This window comes from Pelodiscus sinensis, chromosome 11, assembly GCF_049634645.1.
Source record: "Pelodiscus sinensis isolate JC-2024 chromosome 11, ASM4963464v1, whole genome shotgun sequence".
In the NCBI taxonomy this organism is placed as follows: domain Eukaryota; kingdom Metazoa; phylum Chordata; order Testudines; family Trionychidae; genus Pelodiscus; species Pelodiscus sinensis.
Genome location: NC_134721.1, coordinates 42,043,888 through 42,070,969, shown reverse-complemented (window position 1 = coordinate 42,070,969; position 27,082 = coordinate 42,043,888). Strand labels below are relative to the sequence as shown.

The 27,082-nt window shown below is 50.6% G+C and overlaps 1 protein-coding gene across 2 annotated transcripts in view; it reads left to right on the top strand.

Annotated features, from left to right (window-relative positions):
- Positions 1–27,082, top strand: part of POC1A (POC1 centriolar protein A) — a 163,404-nt gene that overhangs the window by 117,669 nt on the left and 18,653 nt on the right. The window contains exons 11-12 of one of the 2 annotated variants that reach the window (XR_012906534.1): positions 9,816–9,918; positions 10,561–10,642. Coding sequence is in view for 1 of the 2 variants with exons in the window: in XM_075939433.1 (XP_075795548.1) it covers positions 9,816–9,860 (45 nt within the window). In the remaining variant the exon portion in view is untranslated. Of the gene's footprint in view, positions 1–9,815; positions 10,315–10,560; positions 10,643–27,082 lie in introns of those variants that run through there. The other variant, XM_075939433.1, reaches the window with a different exon arrangement.

Below are 27,082 nucleotides of genomic sequence, written 5' to 3'. Positions count from 1 at the left end.
AGGCTGGTTAGCTGAGGGCGAGCCAGCCTTTTGAGATGCAGGGGATGATGTTTATTCAGTGCGGTAGATGCTTATTAATGATCATTATTTGATTAAGCGTCCTAGCCATGATTTGCTGGTGCTGGGGAGAGGTGATTTCTCACACATGTATCCTGTGAACTGGGAAACAAAGCCCCCAAGTAGAGAGAGTTTGTTGTCCTAGAGAGAGCCTGAACCATTATCACAGATCCAAATTTGGACTGGCCTCTGCAGCTCACCCCTCTGTTCATCATGGGACTAGGGCGGGGTGGGCAAGGTAGAAATGAGGCCCCCTTCTGCTCTGCCACCAGTGTAAATCCAGAGCTCACCAGTCCTCTGATGCCAAAGCCTTTTTCAGCAGCAGGAGCTTCTTTCACGCCATCCTCCGCACCCAATGGTGTCTAGGGATGAGAGGGCAGTTCAGTCTCCGAGCTCCAAACAGCCTTTGGTTGCTCGGCTGGGGGGCCTGCCCACCATGGGTCAGGACTGAACCAGAACCTTGGGCACTGAAAACACAAGCGTCTATGACCTGAGTAATGGACTACAAATTCCCTAACCCAGCGGTGGGACTCTGTGGGCCTGCAGGCCACTTGGGCCCATTGGGGTTCCACGTGTGGCCCATGCACAGGGTTGCCAGATTCCACTGCTTTCCGTCTGTGTCGTTTTTCTCCTACCAGTATGACCCAAGTGACATGCATGTGAAGTGAGGTGCATGCTGACTGCACACAGCATTGACTGTGAGAGCCGGGCGCTCCCCCTGCAGCCAATCAGAGTGCTGCTACACCAGGGGTGGGAAAAGGGCCTCCGCAGGCCAGATCCAGCCCACCAAGCAGGTTGATCTGGCCCACGGAGGCCCTGCCGCTCCCCCCGCCCCTAGACCAATCAAGGTCTAGAGACTGGGGAGCGTGAGGTGCTTAGAGTCAAAGGCAGGGAGCGAGAGATTTGTGCTCTCCCACCCCCAGGCTAATCAGGGTTTGGGGGTGGGAGGAGTGTGCAAAGTGTCCTCCCGCCCTGCAAGGGGTGTGGCACTTCTAAGTGCCCTGTGCTCCTTGCAGGATGGGGGCAGGGTGGGAAAAAACGTCATGTGCTCCCTCCCGACCCTCAAGCCCTGATTGGGCAGGGGGGAAGGAGGGAGCATGTGCAGTCTCCTCCCACTGCCAGGGACACAGGAACCTAGAGGGAACCTAGGTGGTTCTCGCTGCGGGGGAGGGAGCAAAGATTTCACATGCTTCCCCACCCACAGACCAATCAGTGTCTGTGGGCGGGGAAACATGGAAGTGTTCTGCCCCCACCCTTTCCACCTGAGCAATTTCTCAAGTGGCCCCCGGTCAAAAATTATTGCCCACCCCTGTTCACAGTGAGCAGCAGTGCCCTGACTCAGGAGACCATGTTGGTTATGACAATCTTGTGGTCATTCATATGGCCCACTCACTTGCTCACAACTACCTAACCCCCCGGACAGCAGACTTAACCTCTGAGGACAACCAGTCATGAGAGGGAGCCAAAGTCCTATGCTCTGGTTACTGGCGTTAGACTACTATGGGGAGGGCACTGTTGTTGATGCTGACACCACTGGGCTCCACCACCTAATCTGGAGGCTGCTTCTTGAAGCATGAATGCTTGTAGCTTGATTCGTACCTCCGGAGGCCTTGTCCAAGTTAGGCGGTGGTGCTCCTACTTCAGTTGCTTTTACTCGGGGTGGTGGTTAGTGATAGAGCATAACTAGAATTTCCCCTGACTTCATGTCTATCAAAGAGATCAATCCTCAGAGACTAATATGATTGCCTGAGCATTATTTTGGATAATTAGTTGTCACATTTAATGTAATTGAATTAGCAATAAATGCAGAAGCAATTAAAAATGCCCAGCTGAAGTACACTTTTCCATAGGAATGAACTGTTCCTAGGGGCTAGTTTGGAAGGGCCATGAGGAATGGGGTTGGATCCAGAGAGTCTCTTAAAGATGCAAAATCCAAAGAGGTCAGATTTAAGACCTGAGTTAAGCAAGTTTGACAATAGTGATTTCTGGGGATTTGTTCCATTGACCATCTGAACTGGTCGGTGGGGTGGGCTTAGTGAAATATGGCGTGTTTTGTGCTGGGGAATGTTTTCAGTTGTGAGATCATGGTGGAAGAAGACAAATATGATCAGGAACTCTAGATGCTCCATAAATGCATGGCTGTTTGGCTCTACGTGTGGAAAGTCTGGTTCGTACCTGAGCACAGCAAAGCCCAGACACACTGCTTGCTTTTTTCCAATACTGGGCCACCCACGTCTTCACTCTAGGAAATGTAGTGGAAAGCATTTCTCACTGGCTTGTCATTCGTCCGTTAGTCTACTCTTTAGAATAGCATGAGTGTTCACAGTGGACGTGTTCATACCGCCTCTTCAATGCTTTGAGAGTTATCCAGTCAAAGAGCAGAGACAATACCATGTAACCGTGCGGACCACTCAGAAAGCTGGCATAGCAAATTGTGAACAGCAGTTATTAGACGGAATAGTCTTGGACTAATTTACATGGAAGCCATAAGGTGAAATGCAGACATAAACCGTTCATGAGTATGTTCCAAGTAACACACAAATCCACAGACATAAAAGCCAGTTCATGGAAAATTCTTGAATGGGATAAATTCACTGAATTACCTGCTGTAAATAATCAGTTCAATTCTGAACATACAGGTGAGTGTTTTATTGCTTGAAAAACTAGTGGCAGGTGCAAAAGCAAAATACTTTTTCATCAGTAAGAGGCCCTCTTATGGATCTACACCTGTTGTTAGTAGAGAGACCTGATTAAAACAGATTGGACAGCCAATTTCAGCCCTTGGAGATGCGCGTGTAGTGCCCCTGGATTTCAGTGGGAGTTGAACAAGGCTTTTGTGAGGGAGCAAAATAAAGTAAAGGTTTATATGTGTGTCTCTTTCACAATAAGTCAAACAGCCTGGTTTGTAGAAGCCATTTGTCTAGGTCAGTGGTCACCAACCAGTAGCTCAGGATCTACTGGTAGATCCTGGAGCCTCTGAGCTGATCCGGATTGGTTTGGCTGGGAGGCTATCAAGTGTCCCTCCAACCACTGCCATTGTTTTCTTGCCCCTGCCTTGGAGCTGCCCCCCAGGAGCCTTCTGCTTGCTCTGCCGGGGGAGGGGAGTGGGAGGGATGACAAAGGATGGAGTACTGATGTCAGGGTGTCCCCTTCCCACCACCTACACAGCATGAAGAGGGGCCGGACCTCAGAGAAGGGGCCGGGAAGGAGGCGGGACAAGGGTATTTGGGTCTGAGGTAGATCCTGGATTGACTTACATTCAAAAGTGACCTTGTGCTTAAAAAGGTTGGAGACCACTGGTCTAGCTGTATGTGTCAGGGCACATTGATGGCCCTCACTCATAGCCATTAATTTGGCAGCTATTAATTAGAGAGAATTATGGCCGGGCTGTGATTACAGGGAGCCATGACAACGTAGGGGAATTCTTATTACTACAGTCACCACTGAAGTGATGCACAAGGTTGTTTTTTCTGACCTAGGCCAGGTCTACATTAGACCTGGAAGGTCAGGTTAAGGAACGCAACTCTAGTTATGTAAAATACATAGCTGGAGTCAGCTTACTTTGAGCTGAGCTTGGTGCTGTCTTCACAGAGGGAGGCTGACAGGAGCAAACGCTCCTTTCGGCTTCCCTTACTCTTCACGAAGAGTATGAGTACCTGCATTGACCGGGGGTGCCCTCAGCATTTGATTTAGCGGGTCCTTACTAGACCTACTAAATCAAACTTCAGAAGATTGATCTCCAGCACAGCAAGTGAAGATGTGGCCCTACTAACCATGAGCCATAATTGAGTGGGGTCCAGGGTAAAGAGGCAAAACAAAGATGGCTTCCAAACAGAGAATTTGACAGTCCAGGGGAGCTAATATTGTTTGTATGATGATGTGTGACTCAGTTTACCTATTTGGTATCTTGTGCATAGCATTAAACCAGAGGGAGGTTTTAGTAAGGAAACAGACAGGATCCAAAGCAATGAGAGAGGAGGCTTTTTAAAGGGAACAATGCGGGGAGCTATTAACTGGGGAATGCCCTATCTGGGTCCATCCAGGCTGACAAGGTTTATTCTTCCCTCGGATCAAAGGGGATATTCATGCTACAGAGATTCTCGCATGATTGAATGGGTTATAAGCAGTACCTGGCCTTTGGGGGAGATGCAGACACTGAGGGAGAGGGAGACTAACAAGATTTTTGCCAGAGACATGGGTTACAGGGCAGTGGGGAACTGACTAAAATTTGCAAGAGAAGATTGTGATGAAGGTACAAGCCAAGCCCCCTTTTTTTTTATTGGATCCCTTTGCTGCTGTTGCTATTTATTTATGGTAGTTCCTAAGAGCCAGCCAAGAACGGGACTGGCGATGTGGAAGCACAGGAATCGCTGGTCTCTGCCCCCGGACAGCTTCCAATCTCCATAGACAGCCCAGACGTGGGTCGAACACCCCAGCAGAGCGAACAGTGGGATTACGACAAACACTCTGTTAGTTCTGGGATTTGTCGATTGATTTGTTCAGGGTGGGGTTATTAAAGTGGGGTTCAATGAAATGACAATAGAAGGAAAGGGGGTTTGGGAGAAGAGGTAAGGGGGCAGCGTAGAATGGGGAATCACTTTAAACAGCCATGGGTTGCGGGCTCCTGGAGGAAAAGAATATTCGCTGGGCCTGAACAAGAGCAGTTGTGGTAGGGCCAGACACCTGCACCCAGAGATTCAAAAAGGGTGCCCATGTCAAGGTCTAAAGGGAGCTAAAGTCCAGCTTGATGTATAACTGAGTCAGCCTGGAACAAAAGTACCCGGAATATTGGGTTGTAATGTAGACTGGCACCCTCCACTTCCAACCGCCATATTGCTTGCTTTCTACTCTGCCGCAGCCATTTGTGTGTGTGTTTTGACACATCACCTGGGTAACACACTGACTCATGGCATGATAGAAGCACCCTCAGCACTGGCATTACTCAACCTCTGTCCCTTTCGATGGTTTCAAACCCATCTTGTGGGTTCTCTTTCCCTAGGAAATGACTCAGCAGGCTTTTGCCCAGGCACTAAACTCTTCCTCTGGCACCGACATGTTAACAGCGGAGCCACAAACGAGAACCTGTGTGCGTGTGATTGCCCCTGGCATTTGTCCGTGTGCTGGTTTTAGGTGCATTTGAGTCATGAGCTTGGAGGAACAATGCCTACGTTAGACACGGTTAACTCTTGCTCCAGAAAATGGCAGCTGTCTTGACAAGCTTATGTCTCTGTAGGTTCATTTGAACCTCTGCATCCCTGTGTGGGCACATCCTTCATGTTGTGTGGTTTTCCTTCCTGTAGGTCAAAGGCCTTGGAGAGGTTGGCTGGTGTCCTAGTGCCCTTATGTCAGTTCTGCACAATGGAGCTGTGGGAATAATTCAAAGCAAAGAAACTTTGTTGAATGTGTCCTCTCTCTACACTGGCAGAATGTCCAGGTTAGCTCAGATTGATTAATGATTCAGAATTATTCAGTGAACTCTTTCTCTAGTTGCAGTAAATTCATGGAGGCTAGGTCCATCAATGGCTATTAGGCAGGACGGGCAGGGAGGGTGTCCCTAGCCTCGGTTTGTCAGAGGCTGGCAATGGGCGACAGAGGAGAGATCACTTGATGATTCCCTGTTCTATTCACTCCCTCTGGAGCATCTAATATTGGCCACTGTTGGCAGACAGGACACTGGGCTAGGTGGACCTTTGGTCTGACCCAGTCTGGCCGTTCTTATGTTCTAATGACTAAACTGCAAAATTCCAGTTATGTAGCTTAGCTGGGGAGTGATCACATGACAGCCTTGCTGTTCCCAGCTTGCAGGCATATAAATAACTCTTTAATACTCAGTTTCGGGAAGTGGGGGTTATTTTGTATAGAAAAATGAATCTGAAACTCTGTTTCCAATAATATTTGAGGATAAGCTGAAAACCGGAGAGGGGGGAAATGTCAGAAATGGAAAGTAATGTTTTTCCCCGTGTTTAGAAAAGAAGCGATGGTTCAGATTGAATGTTTTGCACATCAGTGTACACTGAGGTTTGTTTTAGACTAGTTCAGGACCAGCCCGGACAAGGGAAAAACCATCACAAGTTTATTATCAAAAGTTCAGATTTAAGAAATTGTGAGTGAGGATAATGAAAGCAGGTGACATATAAAACAAAAATAGAACATGCTTTCCAGAGACTAAATTTAGCAGGATAATCACTAGTCTAAATACACCTTAAATGTTTTCTGTGGCATTTCAACCAGGGCTGGTTGTGATCCTGTTTCCGTTAATGTAATTGCTCAAGTACTTCCCTAGGGGTGTTTGTCTTTTTTGCCTTTTTATATCACCCCAAAATTCCTCATCTGCCCCAGACAGGACAACATCATTCAGTCTCTTGTCTCTGTTGACCTCACAACCCGCTGGTGACGTCGTATGTGAATGGGTCTTCCACAGGATAGGATTATTACGCTTAATTTGCAAGGCAGACCAAGCAAGACAGGCGCGTTTACATCCTTTCTTTGGCAGGAACGTGTTGCCAACCTAGCCTTGATACTGACTTGGAGAGCATATTTTCATTGTGTACATAACTCCTTGCATCGTATCTGGACATTCTTTTCACTTAGTTATTAATGACTCGCCTGACCCTGGCTTTCATTTAAAATCAGACCTGGCATTCTTTGGTGAACCAGAATGCATGGATTGGGATCAGGGTTCTTTTGTTACTCCCTTGCCAGCGGGCAACGTCTGAGCAGTTCATAGAATCACAGAACCCTAGGGCTGGAAGAGATCTCAGGAGGTCATCGAGTCCAGCCCCCTGCTAAACACAGGGCCAGTTCCAACTCAACCAAAGTTCTAGGTGTAGCTGAGTGGCTTGGCATGTAAGAAATTGAAGAATCCACAATGACAGTCAAATTCTTGGCCTCCTTCCCTAGGAAAGCATTTCCTGGGATGTCCTTCCCGACACCGGTATTTCTCCAGCCTGGTTCCACCCTATTTTGTCATATCCACTGAATCTCACTTTTCTGAAACTTGATGGATGTGTCCGACCAAATCCTCTGCTGATATAGACATGTGAGAAATGCCATAGAAATGTCCCCTCCACAGCTGCAATGAATGTGACTCCTGGTGGTAATTCCACCTTTTTCTTTTGCTTATCACTTCCTCTACCAGAGCCATTCAGCCCCAAGTCTTCACTAGGGTGAGCCACGTTGAGATCAGTGAGTCTCCATTGGTGGCAGTGAGCTGTGGCGCTCAAGCCACGTTCTCCTACAGAAAGTGCCCGGCATACTTCAGCTCGCCCAGGTAATGCTCATCTGCTCGTGCCTCTTCTAACCCCAGCTGTCAGGTGCTGGTGGTTGTTTCTGGTGTGTCGTACCCAGTACCTGGCTGTCTGCAGTTCGCCAATGGCTGCAGCTCTGCTGAAGCTTGTGGAGATGGGCCAGGTGACATCGGCAGGGAATTTAGCTCTTTGGGAGCAAATTGTCTGATTTCTTTGGCAGGGCTGGTTGGAAGCGTGTGAGAGATGCAGCCAACAAGTCCCTTCCTTGCAGGTCATCAGATACTCAGTCATTGGTGGCTACTCCCCAGCTGTTGTTTCTCAAGAGCTCTCCTCTGCCATGCTATTCCCCCAAACCCCGGGGCAGCCAGATATTCGGCCTCTTTTGGCTCCCAACCAATAGCTTTTTCCTTACTCCAGAGTGAAGGGCACCAGCAGCCTTTGCCATGCGTTCCCCCACAGCATGGCCTAGTCATCCCTAGCAGCCTCGAGTAGGATGTGCAGTTTGGTGACTAGGGGCAGGCTGGGAGCCAGCCCTGTCTGTGCCGCCTCTCTGGGGCCAGGGGTGGAGAGGTGTCGCTCGCTGGCACCTTAGGCAGCGAATCCTGCAGCAGACTATGGCTGTTGTGTTTATTTTGCACAGTTGTTGCTGGGGGAGGGGAAAGGGAACCAGGAGAGAATTATGTCACAAAACCACCGGGTGCATCGATTTCCTGCTCCCCCCTCCCGCCCCCCACTGAACAGAGCGTTCTGGCCGGAAGGCCAGCCAAAGCCCTGCCAGCGGCTTCATCTTTGAGCCCCTTCGCAGGCCGTGTTTACCAACGCTCCCGTGCACCACAGCTTGGCTCTGCTCTGATACAGCGTCAGCTCCCACGGCGCCTGCTGAGCCAGGGAGAACTTCCAGCCGCCTCTCTCGTGTTGGGTCCCAGCGATTGTCCTTGGGGGAGGAAAAGGCAAGACACAGCTCTGAGGAGAAATAAAATGGCGGTTGGCTGCTGCATTGGCTGCTCAGGCGAAGCGACAGGTGGCTGGAGCTGCTGTTTTTTCTTTCCTTTCATTCTCCCCCCGAGGGTCAAGGTTTTTATTTAAATAAACCCCACCATGCTACATAGCTCCTCTTCCACCCCCTCCCCAGCAGGACCTGCCCTGCCCCCGGTCAGGTGAGCGTTAGCTGGAAGGAAATCGGGCAGCGGGGACCCCGCAGGTCAAACTTTCCAAGAAGCGCCCTCGTGCTTTCTCCGGGCTGCCTCTCAGGCTTTCCGTCCTCCTCACAAGGTCACCGCCACAGCCTTCAGACCCTTCCCTGCTGGGCAGAGAGAAAACCCAGCTGGTCTGCTCCGCCTGCCACTAAGCCCCAGTCTCACCCCTGCCTCGTGCTTTCCTCAAGCTGCTCCTTGGCTCTTGCCTGATGCACAGCCCCTGGGAGGGGATTCCCAGCTGGATAAAACGAGCAGCGTGGGTAGCTGCTCGGGCTAGTCACCTAAATATGTGCCCCAGGGTCAGGTGGGACTGCACCCCTAGCAACTGCAGCCGTACTGCTAGTATTAGCACGCTCCCCTTTCTACAGCGGGTCTGGGGATCCCCCTCCGGCTACCGCATGGAGATGCCTTTAACTCGTAAGTGCCTTAGAGCTCACGCCCTCTCTTTGGCACGCACTGGTGCTGCACCTGGCACGGCGGAGCCCCAATACACCTCTAACCATTCTGCTGAGAGGTATTGTCGGGAGGGATCCCGACTGCCGCTCTGGGACGCAGGCCACTAGGACATGCCCTGGGATCATGCTGCTGATTTGAAATAAATAATCCCTGCAGCACTTAGCATGCTGCTGGGCGTCCCTGCCAACGGGGCAGGACCAGCCTCGCTTGTCTCTTGTTCTAGATCAACCCAAATGCATAAAGAACTAGACGATTTACCCACCTATTCCCACTGGGAAAAGCTAGAAGTGATTTGCAGAGCAAACTGCAGCTACTGTTTTTACCTCTTCGCAGGATGTGCTACGGGACACAGGCTGGTAGCACAGAGCGGGAGACACATTCCTTTTTAAAACCATGTTTAGTTGGAATGTAGAAATAATGATCTGCCTGAAGTTAGTTGGGGTTTTTTAACTCTACATACACGAGTGCCTCAAGTGAAAGGCTAAGAAGTCAGGACGTTGGTGCTCCATTCCCAACTTTGCCACTGATTCACTGCACAGTCTTCGCCTCTGTCTTCTCTACAGTAGGGGGTAACGATGTTGCCTGCATCATGTGGCTGCATGAGGCTCCGTTCATCGAATGGAAGATGCTATCACAGTGGTGGGGGTGTTCGGCCGGATCATGGGACACCTGGTGCAAAGCAAGGGGAATTGGCCTGTTTCTCCTCACCTTGGCTTTGAGGAGAAACTGAGGGGTTGGGTGGAACTCAGCTGATCATTCCACTGGGGAGCTGTCGGCCGCTAGATAATCTGAACCCCAGTGATTAAAATGACAACCCTGTATTGAAGAGCCACTGAGCGTTGGCTTTACTTTTAAACAGCGCGGATGGCGGCGACGAGGAGAGATCCTGGTTTCAAGTTTGTGAACATGCACTGTGATCCAGAATTGTTCTGCTGTTTCACGTGGGATGCCTGATGGACCAGGTGAGTCTCGTTGGCTCTGAGCCGGAGTAGAAAAGGGCTGTAGTGCCGTGTAAGGGAGAAGGGGAGCCACCTGAGGTTTATGGCTCAGGAGTGCTTGGGAGTCATCATTAAGATGAAGCCTTGTCTATACTTACCCGGATGCTTTGGAGATTGATCTTCTGGGGCTTGATTTAGCAGGTCTAGTAAGGACCTGATAAATCACATGCTGATGATGCCTCCATTAACCACAGTACTCCACAGGGTCATGAGGAGTAAGGGAATCAACAGGAGAGTTTCTCTAATTTGGGCCACCATGGAAATTCGATTTTAAGGTTTGTCAACTCCAGCTCCGTGGTTCTCCTAGCTGGAATTGCATATTTTGAATCAAATTTCTCCCCCAGTGTAGACCTGGCCTAAGAATGAAGACAAGGTGCAAGGAGTGAGTTTTAGACACTAAACCTTCGTGTGTGTGTGTTGTATTCATTGTCCGGGAAGTCCTGTGGTGACTCCCCTTCTCCACAGTCTCACTGCTGCTTTGTTCAAAGGTTCACAAGTGCTTTGGAAAGGGTGTTTGGGTGACAATGTTTGTCTCCTTCCCCATGCCGCTGAGTCACTTGACCTCTTCTGCCTTCTGCTGTTCCTTCCCTGTTCTCTATTTTGAAGGGAGGTTGGTGGGCAAGGCAGAGGAAATGCTTCCTTCCCTTGGAGAGGATGTGCCTGAGGAGTTTCTGTTCTGCTTTCTGTGGTGAGTACAGCACCGTACTCTCCCCTCCCCCCGCCCCCTGCTTTAGGCAACCACTGGACTATAGTGGCTTTGTCAGCCCAATCCCATCGCATTGCAAGAGTAGCCCTTGCGGTGATTTGGCCATGAGCAGTCCCCTGTGTGGGTTTCTCTTCCCAAAATAGCCATCAACCCCTCACCTCTGGCAGTGAGTTGTAATGTGTGGGGCCTGATCCCGCCCCAGCTCTGCCCAAGAAATTCCTGATGAGACACCCTTAGGTTGGGCAGTGACGCCTGCCACTCTGCGGGGCTAGGATCCACCGGGGTCAAGGAGAAACCACACACGGGGCCTGGGGGGTTTGTCTCCCCTCCGGGATTCAGGCCTTTCTGTGTGAATTGTAAATCAAGCCCAGCTGTAGCCCATGGCATGTTCGTATCTTCAATGCCCTCACCTAGCTGCCAGATAGTTGTGCTGAAATTGCCCAGATTGGCTCCTCTCTCCTGCTTGTACTGGGTTCGCCGGCCCCTTTCCCATGGTGGTCTGTCAGGACTCCGATGGGTAGCCGGTGGAGTGAGCAGACGGGTGTGACGTGCTTTCTTGCTCAAAAGCCAGGCAGCTGCCTCTTGGCCAGAGACGATGTATCCATGGGCCGGTCCAAGCCCAGGTGGCAGGCATGCCGCCCAGAGTCGTCCTCTCGCTTTTGGTGCAGAGCTGGGTTCTTGCCTCCGTGTGGGCGGGCGAGTGGAACTGCAGGAAGGGGCTTGGGTTTTAGGGGGGATTTAGATGGGTGAGGAAGCAGGGCCTCGGGAATGCCAGCCTAGTGCTGGTAGCCCCACATGTTGATGCCTCAGCCCTGCCAGCTTCCAGCGTTGCTCTTTGCTAATGAAACCTTTAGCAATCAGACCTACCACACTCACTGGGCTGAGGCTAATTCTGTCTGATCTGTATTTTGGGCCGGTAACCACTGCACCCAATCAGAGGGCTGTCGCTGTTGTGGCTGGAATCTGAATGCAATCACAGAACCTTGACCAAGCAGCAAAGGGATCCCCTGTCCCTCCTTGCCACAGAATAGGCCATCAGCAGCTGATCATTCCTCAGTGGTTAGTGTGTAAGTGTTTAATGGATTTCACCACCTCTCTCTTCTGTGAGTAGCAGTGATGATCAAACAGCGTGTGTGCTAGAGGGGGTGGGAGGGAAGGTGGTTTAACAGACCAAAGCACAACAAAAGGAGCAAGCATTCTGGCACAAACGACCAGCTTTCGGCGTACAAATAAACAACGTGTTTTCCTCCGCCCCAACTGTCTTCCCCACGGCAGTGGTGATGAGTAAGAGCGAGATTGTATCGAGCATTCTAGACGCTGAGCTGATCATGGATCCTGCCAGTGGCGCGGGGTTAGAGATTATAGTCGCTTTGTGCGGTGGTTTAGTGGTCGTGTCACTGTGTCAACGCAGGCGTGTGTGGAATGGGGGTTTCTTACGCAGACCTGGACCTTTCTGGACAGAGGCCAAGTTGGCTGAATCTCTGTGTCCTGGTCTTCTGGTCTCAGGCTCAGACCCTCGCAAGTATTGAAGGGCCTGATTCAAAGAGTTTATTGAATGCAGCAATCATTCTTAAATAATGCCCCACGTTCTCCTTAGTCCAAATACTAATGACTTAGCCCCAGCACTTGTCCCTTCAGAGCAGGGAGCCACTTAAGCAATTGCTACTCCTTGGTCCCAGTGTAACCCCAGTTCAAAAGAGATTCGTGGGCCCTGAGTCAGCATAATGTATAAGCAGATGTCTTGCTAATCACATGATTAGCTCCATTGGCTGCAGTTATGGTCCCATCTTAAGCAGCTTGCTGGGCCCAGAGCCTAAATCAGAATGTTGGAACATGAGAACAGCCACCCCGGGTCAGACCAAAGGTCCAGCTAGCCTAGAGTCCTCTCTTCTGACAGCAGCCAATACCAGGTAATCTAGAGGGAATGAACAGAAAAGGCAATCATCAAGAGATTCCACCCGTTGCCTATTCCCAGCTTCTGACAAACAGAGGCTAAGGACACCATTCCTACCCATTGATGGGCATAGTCTCCATGAATTTCTCATTCTTTTTTGAACCCTATTAAAGTCCTGGTCTTCACAACATCCTCTGGCAAGGAGTTCCACAGGTAGATTGGGCATTGTGTGAAGAAAAAGCTATTTGTGCCATTCATTCTGCCTTTGCGGACTGACCGTTTATTGTCTGTGGTTGGGAATGGATCACTGAAATAGATGTGAATCTATCTGATGGTCAGGCAGAGCAAATACTCGGAAGCAGGGAACAGGTCTGACTGAAGAAAGAAAAAAGTGTCATTTTGCAGGAAACATTTCACTAGTTTATGCTGGGCCCCGTGGGAGCTCAGAATGACTCTGGATGAAGCATCCCTGCCAGAAAACGCAGAGGACAAGAGCTGCACGAGTGCAGTGCAAGCAGACAAACCCTCAACTTCCTCATCGCAGATCTTGTTCCTAACACAGTGTAATCAACACAGCTGGCAGGTGGTGCGTATTGCGGGTGCGTACGACTTTCTGTACGCAACAGGCACTTGCTGGATTGTGACTATTGCCAGGGACCAGGTATCTGTAAATAAAAAATAATAATTTAGCAACTGTAGTGGAAACATTCAACGTTGTAGGAAAATCTCTGCACTGGAAAAACTGCTTGGATCCTTTCCCCTGATGGTACCTGTTCCTAAGCCCCACCGGGGTCTGCAGTGGGCTGTTTGCTTCAACAGTATTGCTCCTCCTGCACTTCTTGGTCTGTATGTCAGCCTCTATCGGCCCCCGTTCTCTGCTGCTCAAAAACCATCGCTGGGTGGAGAGAAGCCGCCTTGTTGGCGTGCTCAACTCTCCCAGCTGCTCTGCAGAAACAGCCAGCCAGAGGGAGATTTCACTCCTCCAACCTCCCGGCTTCCCGACATAGCATCTTCATCTGGTGAGTAGGTAAGAGGAGCAGATGCCCGCCTCGGGAAGCCTTCCAGTTCCGTTGTGCTTGGAAAGCCAAGGCGCTCCATCCTGGCAGCGCTAACTCAGGATCCCTCGCTCCGTCACGAAGCTGCCACCAGCACAGCTGCTGCTCCGTGGGGTCCACACTGTGGTGCTGAGCAACCCGTGGGCAGGGCACAACCGAGAAGAGCCCGGGAGCTCTGCACTTGGAATGCGAGCCTTTCATGGCCATTCAGACGTTGCTTGGGCGGCAAGGGCCTTGGCACCTCCCAAGAGCCATTGAACCATTCATGAATGCCAGTTGGGTCATTTGCTCTCCTCAGAAGCAAGCGTGGGACACAGTTAGGGCGGAATCAAGGCCTGAGTCCCTGACACTGCGGTGAAGGGGCTTGCCCCTGCAGCCCCCTGGAATCATGGACTCGGAACTGAAGGGACCTTGAGAGGTCTAGTCCAGTCCCCTCACCTCACAGATGCTTGAGCTTGTATCCACCTTCTTCAGGTCCCTATTGGCAGCTGGGGGATGGGGAGGTGCAAGACTGTTCTGGCCCCAGGTATGCGCCCTTGGGAGACTAGTGGCTTTGGAGTCGTCATGGGATGTGACGCGGACAATCTAGCAGCTGCTGCTGTTCTCTATTTGCAGTATGACAGTATCCAGAGGCTGCGGTAAGGTTCAGCATTTCACTAAGCCATATGTGGGTAAACCCATAGAAAGACATGGCCTGGAGTTCCAAGATACCTAGGTTCCTAACTTCCATGGATTTCAACAGTGCGTAAGTAGCTTTGTGGACCTTGGTGACGGTCCCTCCTCTGAAACACTTACAATTAACAAAAGACCAGACACAAGTATCAGATATACAGTGTGTGTGTGCGCGCATATCCTCTAGCTCTCTACCTAGGTAAGTGTACTGGAACGTGCACACAGCTATGGACACAATGATATCTCGTCTACTCTACTAACCTGATCTTAGTTTTATTCCTGCAGCATCATTTGCTGTGGTATCTGGAGATTTAAACAAAATTACCGTACAGAAATTCCCCCCCTCCCCAAATTGATGCTTCTGTGCAATCTGCCATTTTGTCCTTGTGACCATAAAACTCTGCGTCTTTTCAAACACACCTGGTGGTGTAATTCTACGGTTCTGTGGTCCTGTTGGCCTGAGTTGCATTTTTTAAAAAAAGTGTCATTGGGGAAAAATCCTTTGTAGCTACATACAAACGTCCTGGAGTTTGCGCTAAATAGTGAGGGGGCAAACTGCGCTTGTGCCTTGCCAGGGTCCCAGCTGGATAGCCCACTTGTACTGTGTAGGTGATGTCTCGGAGTTAGCTCCTTGGCTTGTGGGAACAGATTTAGGTGCTACCTCCACTCCGTAAGAAAGTGCGGAGAAGTATGCATGAGACAACTTGAGAGGCCAGACAGATTTGCCTGTGGGGGACAAGGCTGTGTCTTCACTCTGTGGAAGATGGATGCTGCTGCAATCGATGTTCTGGAGCTCAGTTTAGCATGTCTAGTTAAGACCTGCTAAATCAAATGAAGAAGGTGCCCTGGCCAGCGTCTGGTATTCCTGCTCTTGTGAGGGGTAAGGGAAGCTGATGGGACTGTTTGCTCCCATTGTGGGAATACTGCCAAGCCCAGCTTAAGGTAAGTAATTCCAGCTACGTATTCTATGTAGCTGGAGACGCATACCTTGCACTGAGCTGCCGGGTCTAGTGTAGACCTGGGTGAAGACAATGGACTGACGCCAGGTCTATACTAGACCTGGGAGGTCGGCTTGAGGCACATCACTCCAGCTACGTTAATAATGAAGCTGGAGTTGACATACCTTAAGCTGAGCTTGACACCATTTTCACAGTGAGAAGCCGATTGGAGCAAGTGCTCTCATCCACTTCCCTTACCCCTTGAGGCTGCCAGGAACACTGGCACTGACCAGGGGCGCCCTCAGCATTTGATTTAGTGGGTCTTTACTAGACCCACTAAATCAAATGGCAGAAGATGGTCTCCAGTGTGGCAAGAGGCGACGTGGCCTGAGAGTCAAGGGATGTGAGGACAGACCCTTAGCTGGTGGATCTGCCCCCTGAGTTCTTTTCCTAGCTCTGCTGCTAATCTGCGATTCAACCCTGGACATGTTATTTAAGCTCTCTGGTTCCCCATCTGTAAAACCCAGCGATAATGATGGTTTCAGAGCCCAGAGGGGAAGGTAGCGGGGGCTGCCGCTGTTGCTCTTTTTCTGCACTTGCTAATAAGACACTCGGTGGGATGCCATCGTCCTGGGAATGCTCAGAGAAAACTCTTGGCGCGAGCATGACAGAGGTGGGGAGCAAGAGAGCAGCATTTGGTGGACTCGTTCTTAGGGAGTAGGATGAGTTGGCCCTGGCTAATCCGAGCCTGCCTCTTCCCTAAAAGAAAAACAAAGAACCGGCCTCTGCATTTTTTTTCTGAAATGTTACTTACGTTTATTTATAGGGCTGACAATGTAAAGGGAGGCCTGAGGCATCTGCACATGTTACCAGAGAGAACTGACAATGTACTTCCTCTTTGCCACCACTTATGCACTAGGAGCTGCCGCTCTATTTTCAGGTTTCCTGTTCCACCCTGTAAGTGTCCGTTTGCATTACGTTGTCAGTGTGGGTCTGGCAGTAACCGTGTCCGAGGCTGCCAACGTGAGGAAATGCAGGTAGTTCCCCACAGAACTGCGACTGAAACCGTCCTCTGTACAAGATGGCGGCTGGGTCAGTGAACTCGCTTCTGAGCCAGGTTTGCCCCAGACTGTCCCGGTGGCGCAGCCTCTGAGGATGGGGACCGTTCTGAAGAGCTGCCAGTCGGAATGGTTCCTCCCGGAGCGTCCCCCTCGGGAGCACGAGCGTTGGTCAGTGTGCACGCAGGCAGCCTATGTTTAGAAACTGTCTCTACTCCGGTCAGTCAGGAGCCGGGGCATGGCTGCATTTGGGGCATCTCACTCTAGCTCCCATCTGTGCTGTTGGCTGTGGAATCCCCTTCCTCTGTACTCGCGTCTCTCCCCTTCCCCTCCACTCATGCACCCAAGCGCGTGGCCAGGGAGGAAACGGCAAAATGCTTCTGGGTTGGTCTGTAGGCAGCTCACAGGTACCACCATCGCCTTCCTCATGCGCAGGCTTGGAGAGGTTTGCTCTCTTGGGCCTTCTCTCTGCTATTCTTCTGGCTGCTTGTTCCTTGAGATTCTGGGATAGCTACCGCATGACTCCCTCAGCACTGCTCTTCTGTTCCTTCCCCGTCGGGTACCCCATGGTGGCACTGTGCCGCATGGGCGCCTGCTCCCCTCCTCCCCACAGATGCTGGGGCTGTGACTGCCAATGGCCTTTCCCCTTGGCTGTGGGCCAGGGGCAGCGCCCGCTCCCCTTTGCTGCTCCACTCCGTTAAGGTGACACGTGTGGTTTCTGGAATTCTTCAAGAACCAATTCATCGGCATCTTTGTGTGCGCCCCCAACTCTCCAGTACTCTGAGCACAATATTTCGCTCTGTGACCATCTACGGAGCTAGTGAAGTTTTCATTTCGGTTGCCATTGCAATGTCCCCAGGGTGATGTTCTGAGGGCTCTCTTGGTGAGCTGTATCTGCTTCGACCTGCACTTCATGGGAGAGATGACGGGGGCAAGTAGCAAGGTGTTTCAGTATATGGCTAGTAGCCGCCTTTCCGGTCCCTGCTAGTCTGTGAGCCCAGACAAGCCCACAGAACTCTCAGCTTGCCTTGGATTTAGAGATTCACCCCGGGGAAAGTTGCCTTCATTCAGCCCAACTCCTCCTGGTTCACAGGCTTTGGCTCCAGGGCCAGCCCACAACATTTTGGCACCTGAGGCGGGGAGCTCAAATGACGCCCCCATAGCCCCTTGCTTGGGCCAAAACTTTGAAAGGTCTCAATTCTCTGGTTCCTAGTGGTGCCTCCCACAGTTTGGCACCTGAGGCGGCTGCCTCAGTTGGCCTCATGGTAAGGCCAGCCCTATTTGGTGCTCACATTTGACATGGGAGCGGGCTGGTGAATGGGACAGAAGGTTTTTCAACTCCAGTTCTCCCCTGGCGTCTGAGCCACATCTGCCTTAGAATCAGTGTGTGCTCTGGCTGTTGCGTGTTTGTCCCAGTATTTGCACCTGTTGCCTCCCCCAGAATAACCCGGGCGTCTTCCAAGACATGCCAGGAAATACTCTTCCTTGGGATTGCAGGTGATCTAGGCCCTAGTTCAGCAAAGCACATAAGCACAAGTGTCGAGTTTGTCACGTGCCAACAGCCCTATGACTTCTCAGCTGAGTGGAGCAGTCTCAGAGCTTGACTAAACTGCTCTACGAGAAGCTTGCAAACTCCACCCCTTATGAAAGCCGAGGGCATCGAGTTCTGCTGGCATCAGCCTACATCCAGTGTGCAGTTTGTGGTACATGGGGAGACCTCTCACATCCAGATTATATTGGTCGCTAATCCCGCCTGGCACCTCCCTCCAGGATTTCAGTGGTCACATGAATGACTCTCCCCAACTTGTTCTCAGCATCCCTGTTCCAACCAGCCATTGGAGTTGGTTGGCTCGGGTTTCTGCCTGCCCTGACTTCCTCTTTGACTTGCATGTTTCACTTTGGAGCCACATCTCTGCCATCACCCTGTCACCGTGAATAACGTTTTGAAAAACACTAGGCGCAGTCTGGGACTCTTGAACCCCCACCTTGCCTCCTTGCGGGGGGCTCGTCTGCATTGCAGCCAGGATTCCCGTTGGGCAGTGCAGAGTTCCGACTAGAACAGTTCATAGAATGAATAGCCCATCCCTTTCCTTCCTGTAAGACAGGAGGAATTTTGAGGTCACCTTGCTAATTGCATTACTGAGGTACCTGGATGGCCCCCGTCACTGGGAAACGGCAGCACCTTGCAGTCTTCAGTGCATTTATCCTCACAGGACCCCCTGCAGCAGGGTGGTGCTGTTGTCCCCATTGTTGAGTTGGGGCCCAACTCTCTAGAGGCATTCAGGGGCCTAAATCTCTTTGAAACCAATGGGAATTAGGTGCCTTTGAGGCTTGGAGTGTAACTTGCTTGGGATGGCTGTGGGGAAGCAAAAATGGAGCCCATGTTGCCCAGGGACCAAACTAGCTCTGTCCTTCCCTCTTCCACACTTCTGTTTCTCACAGCACCCTGGTGAGGGAGGATGAGCATTATTAATATGCCCATTTCACAGATGAGAAAACTGAAGCACAATGGTGCTTCAAGTGACTTGACCAAGGTCACACAGGCATTCAGTGGCAGAGACAGGATCAGAATGAAAGTCCTGGCTCCTTAGCCTTCCTTTAATCAACCAGCAACATCCGCTTTCTTCTTGCTCCTCCACAAATACTTCATAGTGACCAGAACCATCTCCTTTCTATGCAGAATTTAGTGCTGTCAATGCTGTTAAACAACAGCCCCAAGAAGCCAGCAGATGGGGCAAATATTGGCTCTTTCTGGCACTCTGAAAAGAGACACGATGGTTTTTCTGGAGAGTTTCTCCATGAAGTCAAACTCTGAGGAGCCTGTGTTAAATTTCAGCCCCCACCTTGTTGGAAATGGCCTTTGAATGCTATACTCACTTTCCTCTGGCAGAGAGGGCGCGGAGCAGGTAAGACCCTGCCTGAAACAGACCGAAACACACCAAAGCCAGGCAAGTGGATGGGTTTTGGCTTCTCCTGTGGCATCACTTTAAATCCAAACCCTGTTTGGCCTTTGGGTCCGATTTAAGGGCATGACTTAATATTTGCCCATGGGGAAGCCTCGTTTCACTGAGGCGGAAAACACAAGAGCTGGATAAAGCGTTATTGTCTTCTCATAGAAATTCTTCTGTCCTAGAGAGCACAGCTGTGAGAGACAAACATGCCTTTCTTTTGTGGTGTGGGTTTTAAAATCATGGTTCGCACAAGGAGGGACCCTAGCGCTCTGCTGCTCACTTTGAATCTGGAGCAACTCCTAATCCTGAGCAGCTCCATTGACACCTAGGGATTTAGTTCCAATTTAGCCAAATGGGAGTTTGGTCACTGACTTGAGAGCACTCCGGACATAGAATCATAGAACCACAGAGCTGGAAGAGACCTCAGGAGGTCATCAAGTCCAGCGTCCTGCCCAAGGCAGGACCAATCCCAATTAAATCAACCCAGCCAGGGCTTTGACATGGCCCAGATGCCAGAGTGACTGGGAAGAGACTTCAGTTTTCTGTAAATAATCCCCCCCTGCAACCAACTTAAGCATGTTGCCTAACTAAAGTTCCACCAACTTCAGTTGGGTTACACTCATGCTCAAAATTAAGCACATGCTTCAAGTGCATTGCTGAATTGGGACCACAATCTGTCGGGCCCGTCTTGCGGTTCATAGGCAGGCAAAATTCCTGCACAACAAAGGTAAGGCCAGGCCCACGGAGTGTGTCACGAGGCCTCCCTCTGTAGGAAATGTGTTCCAGGAAACCACCTTCCTTTGCGCTCTAACCCAGCAGGGTTCCCATGGAACTGAAAAGCAAAGAACAAAACAGCCAGGAGAGGTCTAGCTGCTTTGCGAAGATGTGGGACATGAATGCAGCTGTTACTCCCCAGCAACGAGGAACTCCTTGGGTGATGTCTTGGCCTGTCTACTGGCTCTCTACTATCACCACCAGAGTAAATACTTAATAAGCCAGCTCCTATGCAATCTCCCCTCTAATTTTTTCCATCGGTGTGTGGAAAACCAATCCTTGGGGCACTCCACTTGAAACCGACTGCCAACCAGACATTCAACTGATGATCACTACCCGTTGGGCCCAACAATCTAGCCAGCTTTCTATCCATCTTACAGTCCATTTATCCAATCCATACTGCCTTAACTTGCTGGCAAGAATCCTGTGGGAGACTATATCAAAAGCTTTGCTAAAGCCAAGATATGCAAACATGCCTCTCTTTTGTGGTGTGGGTTTTAAAATCATGGCTCGCACAAGGAAGGACCCTAGCGCTCTGCTGCTCACCTTGAATCTGGAGCAACTCCTAATCCTGAGCAACTCCATTGACACCTAGGGATTTCAATACCTAGGGTACGTCTACACTACATGGCTCAGTCGACAGAGCCATGTAGATTTGTTTATTGGGCAAAGGGAAATGAAGCGGCGATTTAAATAATCGCAGCTTCATTTAAATTTACATGGCTTCCGTGCTGAGCCGACAGACAGCTGATCAGCTGTTTTTCAGCCCAGCACGCTAGTCTGGACGCTCCCCTGCCGACATCAAAGCCCTTTGTCGGCAGCCCCGGTAAACCTCATCCTACGAGGAATAACGGGGCTGCCGACAAAGGGCTTTGATGTCGGCAGGGGAGCGTCCAGACTAGCGTGCTGAGCCGACACAGCTGATCAGCTGTTTGTTGGGTCAGAGCGGCAGCCATGTAAATTTAAATGAAGCGGCGATTATTTAAATTGCCGCTTCATTTCCCTTTGCCTACAACCCTAATATACATAGCTCCGTCAATGGAGCCATGTAGTCTAGACACAGCCCTAGGGACTGGCTTCCCCATGTCCACAAAGCCAGTCACCTCATCATAGAAGCTAATCAGGTTGGTCAGGCACGACTTGCCCTTAGTGAATCCATGTTGACTATTCCTGATGACTTTCCCCTCTCCAAGTGCGTCAAAATGGATTCCTTGAGGATCCCCTCCATGATTTTTCTGAGGACTGAGGTGATGCTGACTAGTATGTAGGTCCCTGGATTGTCCTCCTCCCCTTTTTAAAGATGGGCATTGCATTTGCCTTTTTCCAATCATCTGGGACCTCTCCCGATCTCCATTTTTCAAAGATAATGGCCAAAGGCTCTGCAATGACATTTACCAACTCCCTCAATACGCTTGGATGCATTAAATCCAGACCCACAGATTTGTGTATGTCTAACTTTTCTAAATAGTTCTTAACCTGTTCTTTCTCCACCAAGCGCTGCCCACCTCCTTCCCATACTGCGTTGCCTAGTGCAGTAGTCTGGGAGCTGACATTGTCTGTGAAAACAGAGGCAAAAAATGCATTGAGTACTTCAGCTTTTCCCACATCATCTGTCACTAGGTTACCTCCCTCATCCAGTAAGGGCCCCGCTCCCTCTCTGATCACCCTCTTATTGCTAACATGCCTTGTAGAAACCTTTCTTGTTCTCATCCCTTGCTAGCTGCAATTCCAATTGCTCTTTCACCTTCCTGATAACTCCCCTGCATTCTCGAGCAATAGATTTAAACTCCTCCCTAGCATCTGTCCAAGTTTCCTTTCCATGTCTTGTAAGCTTCCTTTTTGTGTTTTGTGGTCGCCTACCATATTTGCTTTTCTTACTGCGCATCGGGATGGTTTCTTCCTGTGCCTTCAATAAAGCTTCTTTAAAATACTGCCAGCTGTCCTGGACTTCTTTCCCCTTCATGTTAGCATCCCAGGAGATCCTGCCCATCTCTTTCTTCCATAATATTTAAACATACATATCATGAATATGGTATGCTAGTAGCTGGCGGGCGCCGCAGGGGCACTCACCCGAACAAGCGCACATGACCTCAATATTGGTGCACAAGACAAAACTCACTTCACTCACGGATGGAAAATCTTAGAGGGAACGCTGTTCCCAGGCCTGCCGATGGAGCCCAGTAAAATTAAGGGGCTCCTGCGGTTCCCTTTCAACAGCACTACTGTAGCAGTGTGGCAGCAGGAGATGCATTTGGGAGGGAATGAACGTGGTGGCTTTGTACGGGAAGGGTGATTTCACTCAATACCATGAAACTGCAGTTCTCCCTTCTCAGAGAAAAAGTGGAAGGTGTTTGAGTCCCAATTCAGCAGAGGATCCCCGTTCTGAAAGGGAGCTGGAAGTACTTACGTGTTTGCCTGAATCAGGGCCTTAAATTTGTAGAGTGGTTTATAATGGCCAGATCCGGCCTGTATTGAAATCCATAGGGGCTTTGCCACTGATTTCAAAGGCAGCAGAACAGGAATAACCCTTGAACATACGAACGGCCAGACTGGGTCAGAGCAAAGGTCCGTCTAGCCCAGTGTCCTGTCTGCCAACATTGGCCAATGCCAGATGCCCCGGAGGGAGGGAACACAACAGTTAATCCTCACATGATCCCTCCCCTATCACCCATCACCAGAGAAACCAAGTCTAGGGACACTTAGTAGAAATTAGCCAAGGTTGACTGACGTTTGCAGCTACATCAGAGCAATATTTGCTCAAGACAACATAAGAAATCTCTACCTTTTTTTTTTTAAAAAAAAGGAAGTTCCAAAAAGTGCCTTGTCTGAGTGTGAGGGGGCTGGAGCAAGCTAACGATTGCCTCCAATGTTCCGTGCTAATTGCCTTTTTCCACAGTTGGGTCTCTTCCTCCCCTCTTGAGATCTTGCACCTGTTTGAATTGTCATCCCCTTTCTGGGCAGCAGCTGTCTGAGTGACGTGCATACTTCTGTTCAGTAATGTCATGGCCCCGAGCTTCCCAGGTGTTTCCAAAAAGAATAAAAACACCAGAGAAAGTTGTAGTTTTGCAAAATCCCAAATAGCTCCAAAGAGTTTCTGAGCTATAGTCCAAACAGCATCTGGACAAATTCCTTTTCAAGACCTTGCAGCATCCCCCAGCCAATATTGACCGAGTGGGTCTTTGCTCATGAGAACTTATGGCCAATGAATTCTGTTAGGGGCCACCGGACTCCTCATTTTTAGCAGTCGCAGAATAACACCGCTCCCGCTCTGATGCCAGCCATACTCACACGCCAAGCCTGGTGAGAAATCACTCCGTTTGGGTCAGGAAAACAAAAGAAACGTACAATTTTTAGTAGGAAGGTTTCTCGACTGGGTGAAAGGTACACCTGGGGCAACAATTCTGAGGTGTTGCAATGAGGTTTACAATGGTAAATACCTGACCATTGTGTGAGGTGCGTGGATACTAGAGTAATGGGAGGGGGGCAAACAGTTACCATGGATGGAGCAACTCTCCCTGTTACACGAGTGTAACTTAGGGCAGAATGAAGTAATCTCTTCAGACAGAAAACCACCGATTTTCCTATCCCCACCGCTTGCACAAAAGCAGTGCTGCAGATTTGGGACGCCCTTTCTCCACAGGCAGAGGCGGAACAGGTAGAAGGGGTTATTTTATATTCTCGCTAAGAAGAGCACGTCCCACTTGAAACCAATGTGGAGGACTACACCCAAGAGCGAACCTTCGGATGCACGCCCGAAGCAGCCACCCACGGAAGGAGAAACCCTCACGGAGGAAGCGGATGCGGGGGGACTGCTCTCCGATGAGTCACTCCCGGGTGTTGGGCAAGACGGCAGCACCACAGCTGCTGTGTTTAGGGAAGGATGGTAATGAGCCGCATTGCCCAAGCCCCGCTTGTTGTGACACAGGGAGGATCTTTCGCAACAGTCGAGGCGTTCATCATGAGCCCCTCTCTTGACAGAAGTGCCAACACATGTAACTCTAAGTGACAGAAGGGTTGTGAAATGTATTAGCAACCAGAGGGTTTATTTTTAAACTAAACCCATTTGACAAACTTGGTTTTTTCTCCCTTATAAGTACAGCGTTTGAGGTCCCTTTGCAGTGCGCAGGGGAACGTTGCGGCTGGTCGCCTGTGCCGGCCTGGGGTGGGAGGAACACACTCACTCCCCGGCAACACATGCCACCCACAGCAGAGAGTAAACTCTTGGTCTAGCCTCTCTCCTTGTCTCTCCCCTCTGGAGGGATTTGGCCCTGCAGTGACTGAGTGGGAGGGCCACACCGTTTGGCCCTGTGTTCTTCCGGGTGAAAATCACCCAAGCAGCAGTTTGAGCTAAATCCCTAAGATATTGAGATCACGAGCACTAGCCAGGTTAGTTACTCCAGTCTCAGGGAGAGGGGGCATAGACAGAACCAAAGGAACAGCTGATTGTCCCATCCACAGCCAGCCTTGCCAGAACCTAATTAGATGAATCCTAGGAAACCCTCTGGCCTGTTGTCGATTGCTCGCCCGCTGGCAAAGCAAGCCAAAGAACTCTTCACTCAGTGGGGGCCCGGACCACTCAGGAGCTGGCCCCTAGGGCTCAGCTGTTGGGGTATAGGGTTGCAAGAATGGCTACGGAGAGGCAACCTCCTCTAATAATCCCAGTTTCCCCACCATGCAGGTGAGGTTAGGGAAGTCATGTTTGGTGGTTCCCTCCATGTTTTAAAACTTCAGGATCCCTTCCCCCCTCCACTTCTCTTTCTAATTTACCCACCCCACCAGGGAGGCATCTGGCACTGCGTTAATTACCCAGAAAGGCCGGGGTGAAGCAATGATTTCTTTTTGCCTGCTCTCGCCCCCTGTGGCCTGCTCCAGGCTTGTGCGGGAGGGACCGTTTTTGAGCAGCAGTGTGGCAGGCTGTTGATATCAACACCCTACTGGTGTTCTCTTGTGGCCTGTTCTATATAATGATCCCTGCTACTGCTTCACCTGCCACCCACAGGGCTACCCATGGGGCTACCCCTGGAGAGCCCTCCCTTGAGGCGCTGTGTCTTGCCACGGTGCTGGACTGTACGTTCTCTGGCACAACAGGCAAATGGCCACCCAGGAGCTGATGTGGAAGTTCAATGAAAGGTCCCCAGGGCAGGGATGTGTGGGAGGACAAGCAGCCCCAGCTGCCTCTGGCCCCATGGAACCACCAGGCCTGTCTGCAGCAAGAAAAAAGCTTTGCCTGGGAGGAAAAATCCTGCACCCAGGCTGCAGCTGGCACTGCCCAGATACCACAGTGACTTGCCCAGGGGATGATCCAGAAGGTGCCCCTCTCCCTTTGCTTCCTGGCTCTAAGTGTCTCGTCGCTTTCCAGGGAATGCATTTCCTCCTCCTCCCCCCCCCCCCCCCATCTCTCTGTGACTTGCTTTGTCAGGTGTTAAATGGATTGTGACATGGGGCTGACCTCCGAGGCCCCGATCCATCACCCCCGGCGAAATGGAACGTGTCCTGAGATCCTCTTCTCCAGACTTCCCTAGGTGATGGGCTAGCTGGGTGCTCGGCTTGCAGACACACCTACCATGCCCCCATAGCTGACACTGGAGTCTTATGGGAGTCGGTCCATGTATGTGCGGCATGGCCTGGTTTCACGATGTGATAGATGCCCCAAGCAATCAGCAGGGAGGCGGCTCTGTGATCCTGGGGATGAACATGCTGGCCTGGGAGGCGAGAGATCCGACGTCTAATCTTGGCTCTGTCCCTGGCTTCTATAAGACCTTGGAAAAGTCCCTGATTTCCCTTCTCTGTGGAGATGGAGACTTGTGCCTGGCTGTGAAACACACGGGCAGCTACCGCTGGGCAGCAGCTTCTGCTTTTCACTTGTCTCGGCGTCTTAAAAAATCGCATGTGGGTTTTTTACACTGAATTTCAGAGAACAGTTTTGGGGAAAGCAAACCAAGGTGACGCCCCGGAGAACAGTTGGTCAAATGTGTAATAGATGGATTCTGATCTAAATATGGATCAGCTGCGCTCGCAGGGAGCAGGAGCGGCGGCTTGTGCGTTTCGGCGCTGGGCCTGCTACATGCTCTGAGAGTGGTCGTCAAGTTCCCATTGTTCTTATTCATAATAAACACTATGAAAGGCCCATCTGATGTATTGAAAGGGGTGAAAACTGTCCAAGGCACATCCTCCGCTGATGTCCAATGTCATGGCTCCATTCATACACCAGCAGAAGAGCCGCCCCTTTTGAGAGTGGCAGCTCCAGAATTGTGTTTAATTCCATTTGGAACAGCAGGAGGCAACAAAATGGGGCTTTGGCCAAGATGACCTTCAGTGCCTAGTGATTTTTGGGGACCTCGCTTCAAGGAACCCAGCAGGACTGATTAAGAACGTAAAAATGGCCAGACTGGGTCAGGTGAAAGGTCCATTAGCCCAGAATCCTGTCTGCCGACAGTGGCTAAGACCAGGTGCCCCAGAGGGAGCGAATAGAACAGGGAATCAAGTGATCCTTCCCCTGTCATACATTTCCAGCTTCTGACAAACAGAGGCTGGGGACGCCATTCCTACGTGTTCTGCTAACAAGTATTGATGGACCTAACCTCCATGAATAGATCTAGTTCTTTTTTTGAACCCTGTTAAAGTCCTGGTCGTCTGGCGAGGAGTTTCACAAGGTGACTGAAGAAAAAGGAACGGTCTCAGCACGGTCACTCCAAATCTCTAGGCACTGGCGGGTTCACGAGTTGCACAAATGATTTGTAACGAGTTATAGAATCTTAGGATTGGAAGGGACCTGGAGGAGTCTTCTAGCCCAGTCCCCTGCACTCAAGGCAGGACTCAGGATTTCCTAGCTAAGCTCTGAGAGGTGTCTGTCTAACCTGCTCTTAAATATCTCCAGTGATGGAGACTCCACAACCTCCCTGGGCACTTTATTCCAGTGCTGAACCACCTGTACAGTTAGGAAATGTTTTCTGATGGCCAATCTCTTCTCTGATCTCTTCCCCGTCTCTCAGCATGGCTGTGAGCAGATGATTTCCTTGAATTTATTCGCAATTGGATTTTATTTAGCAATTCCCTGTAATTGTTGGGTTGACCCGTGGC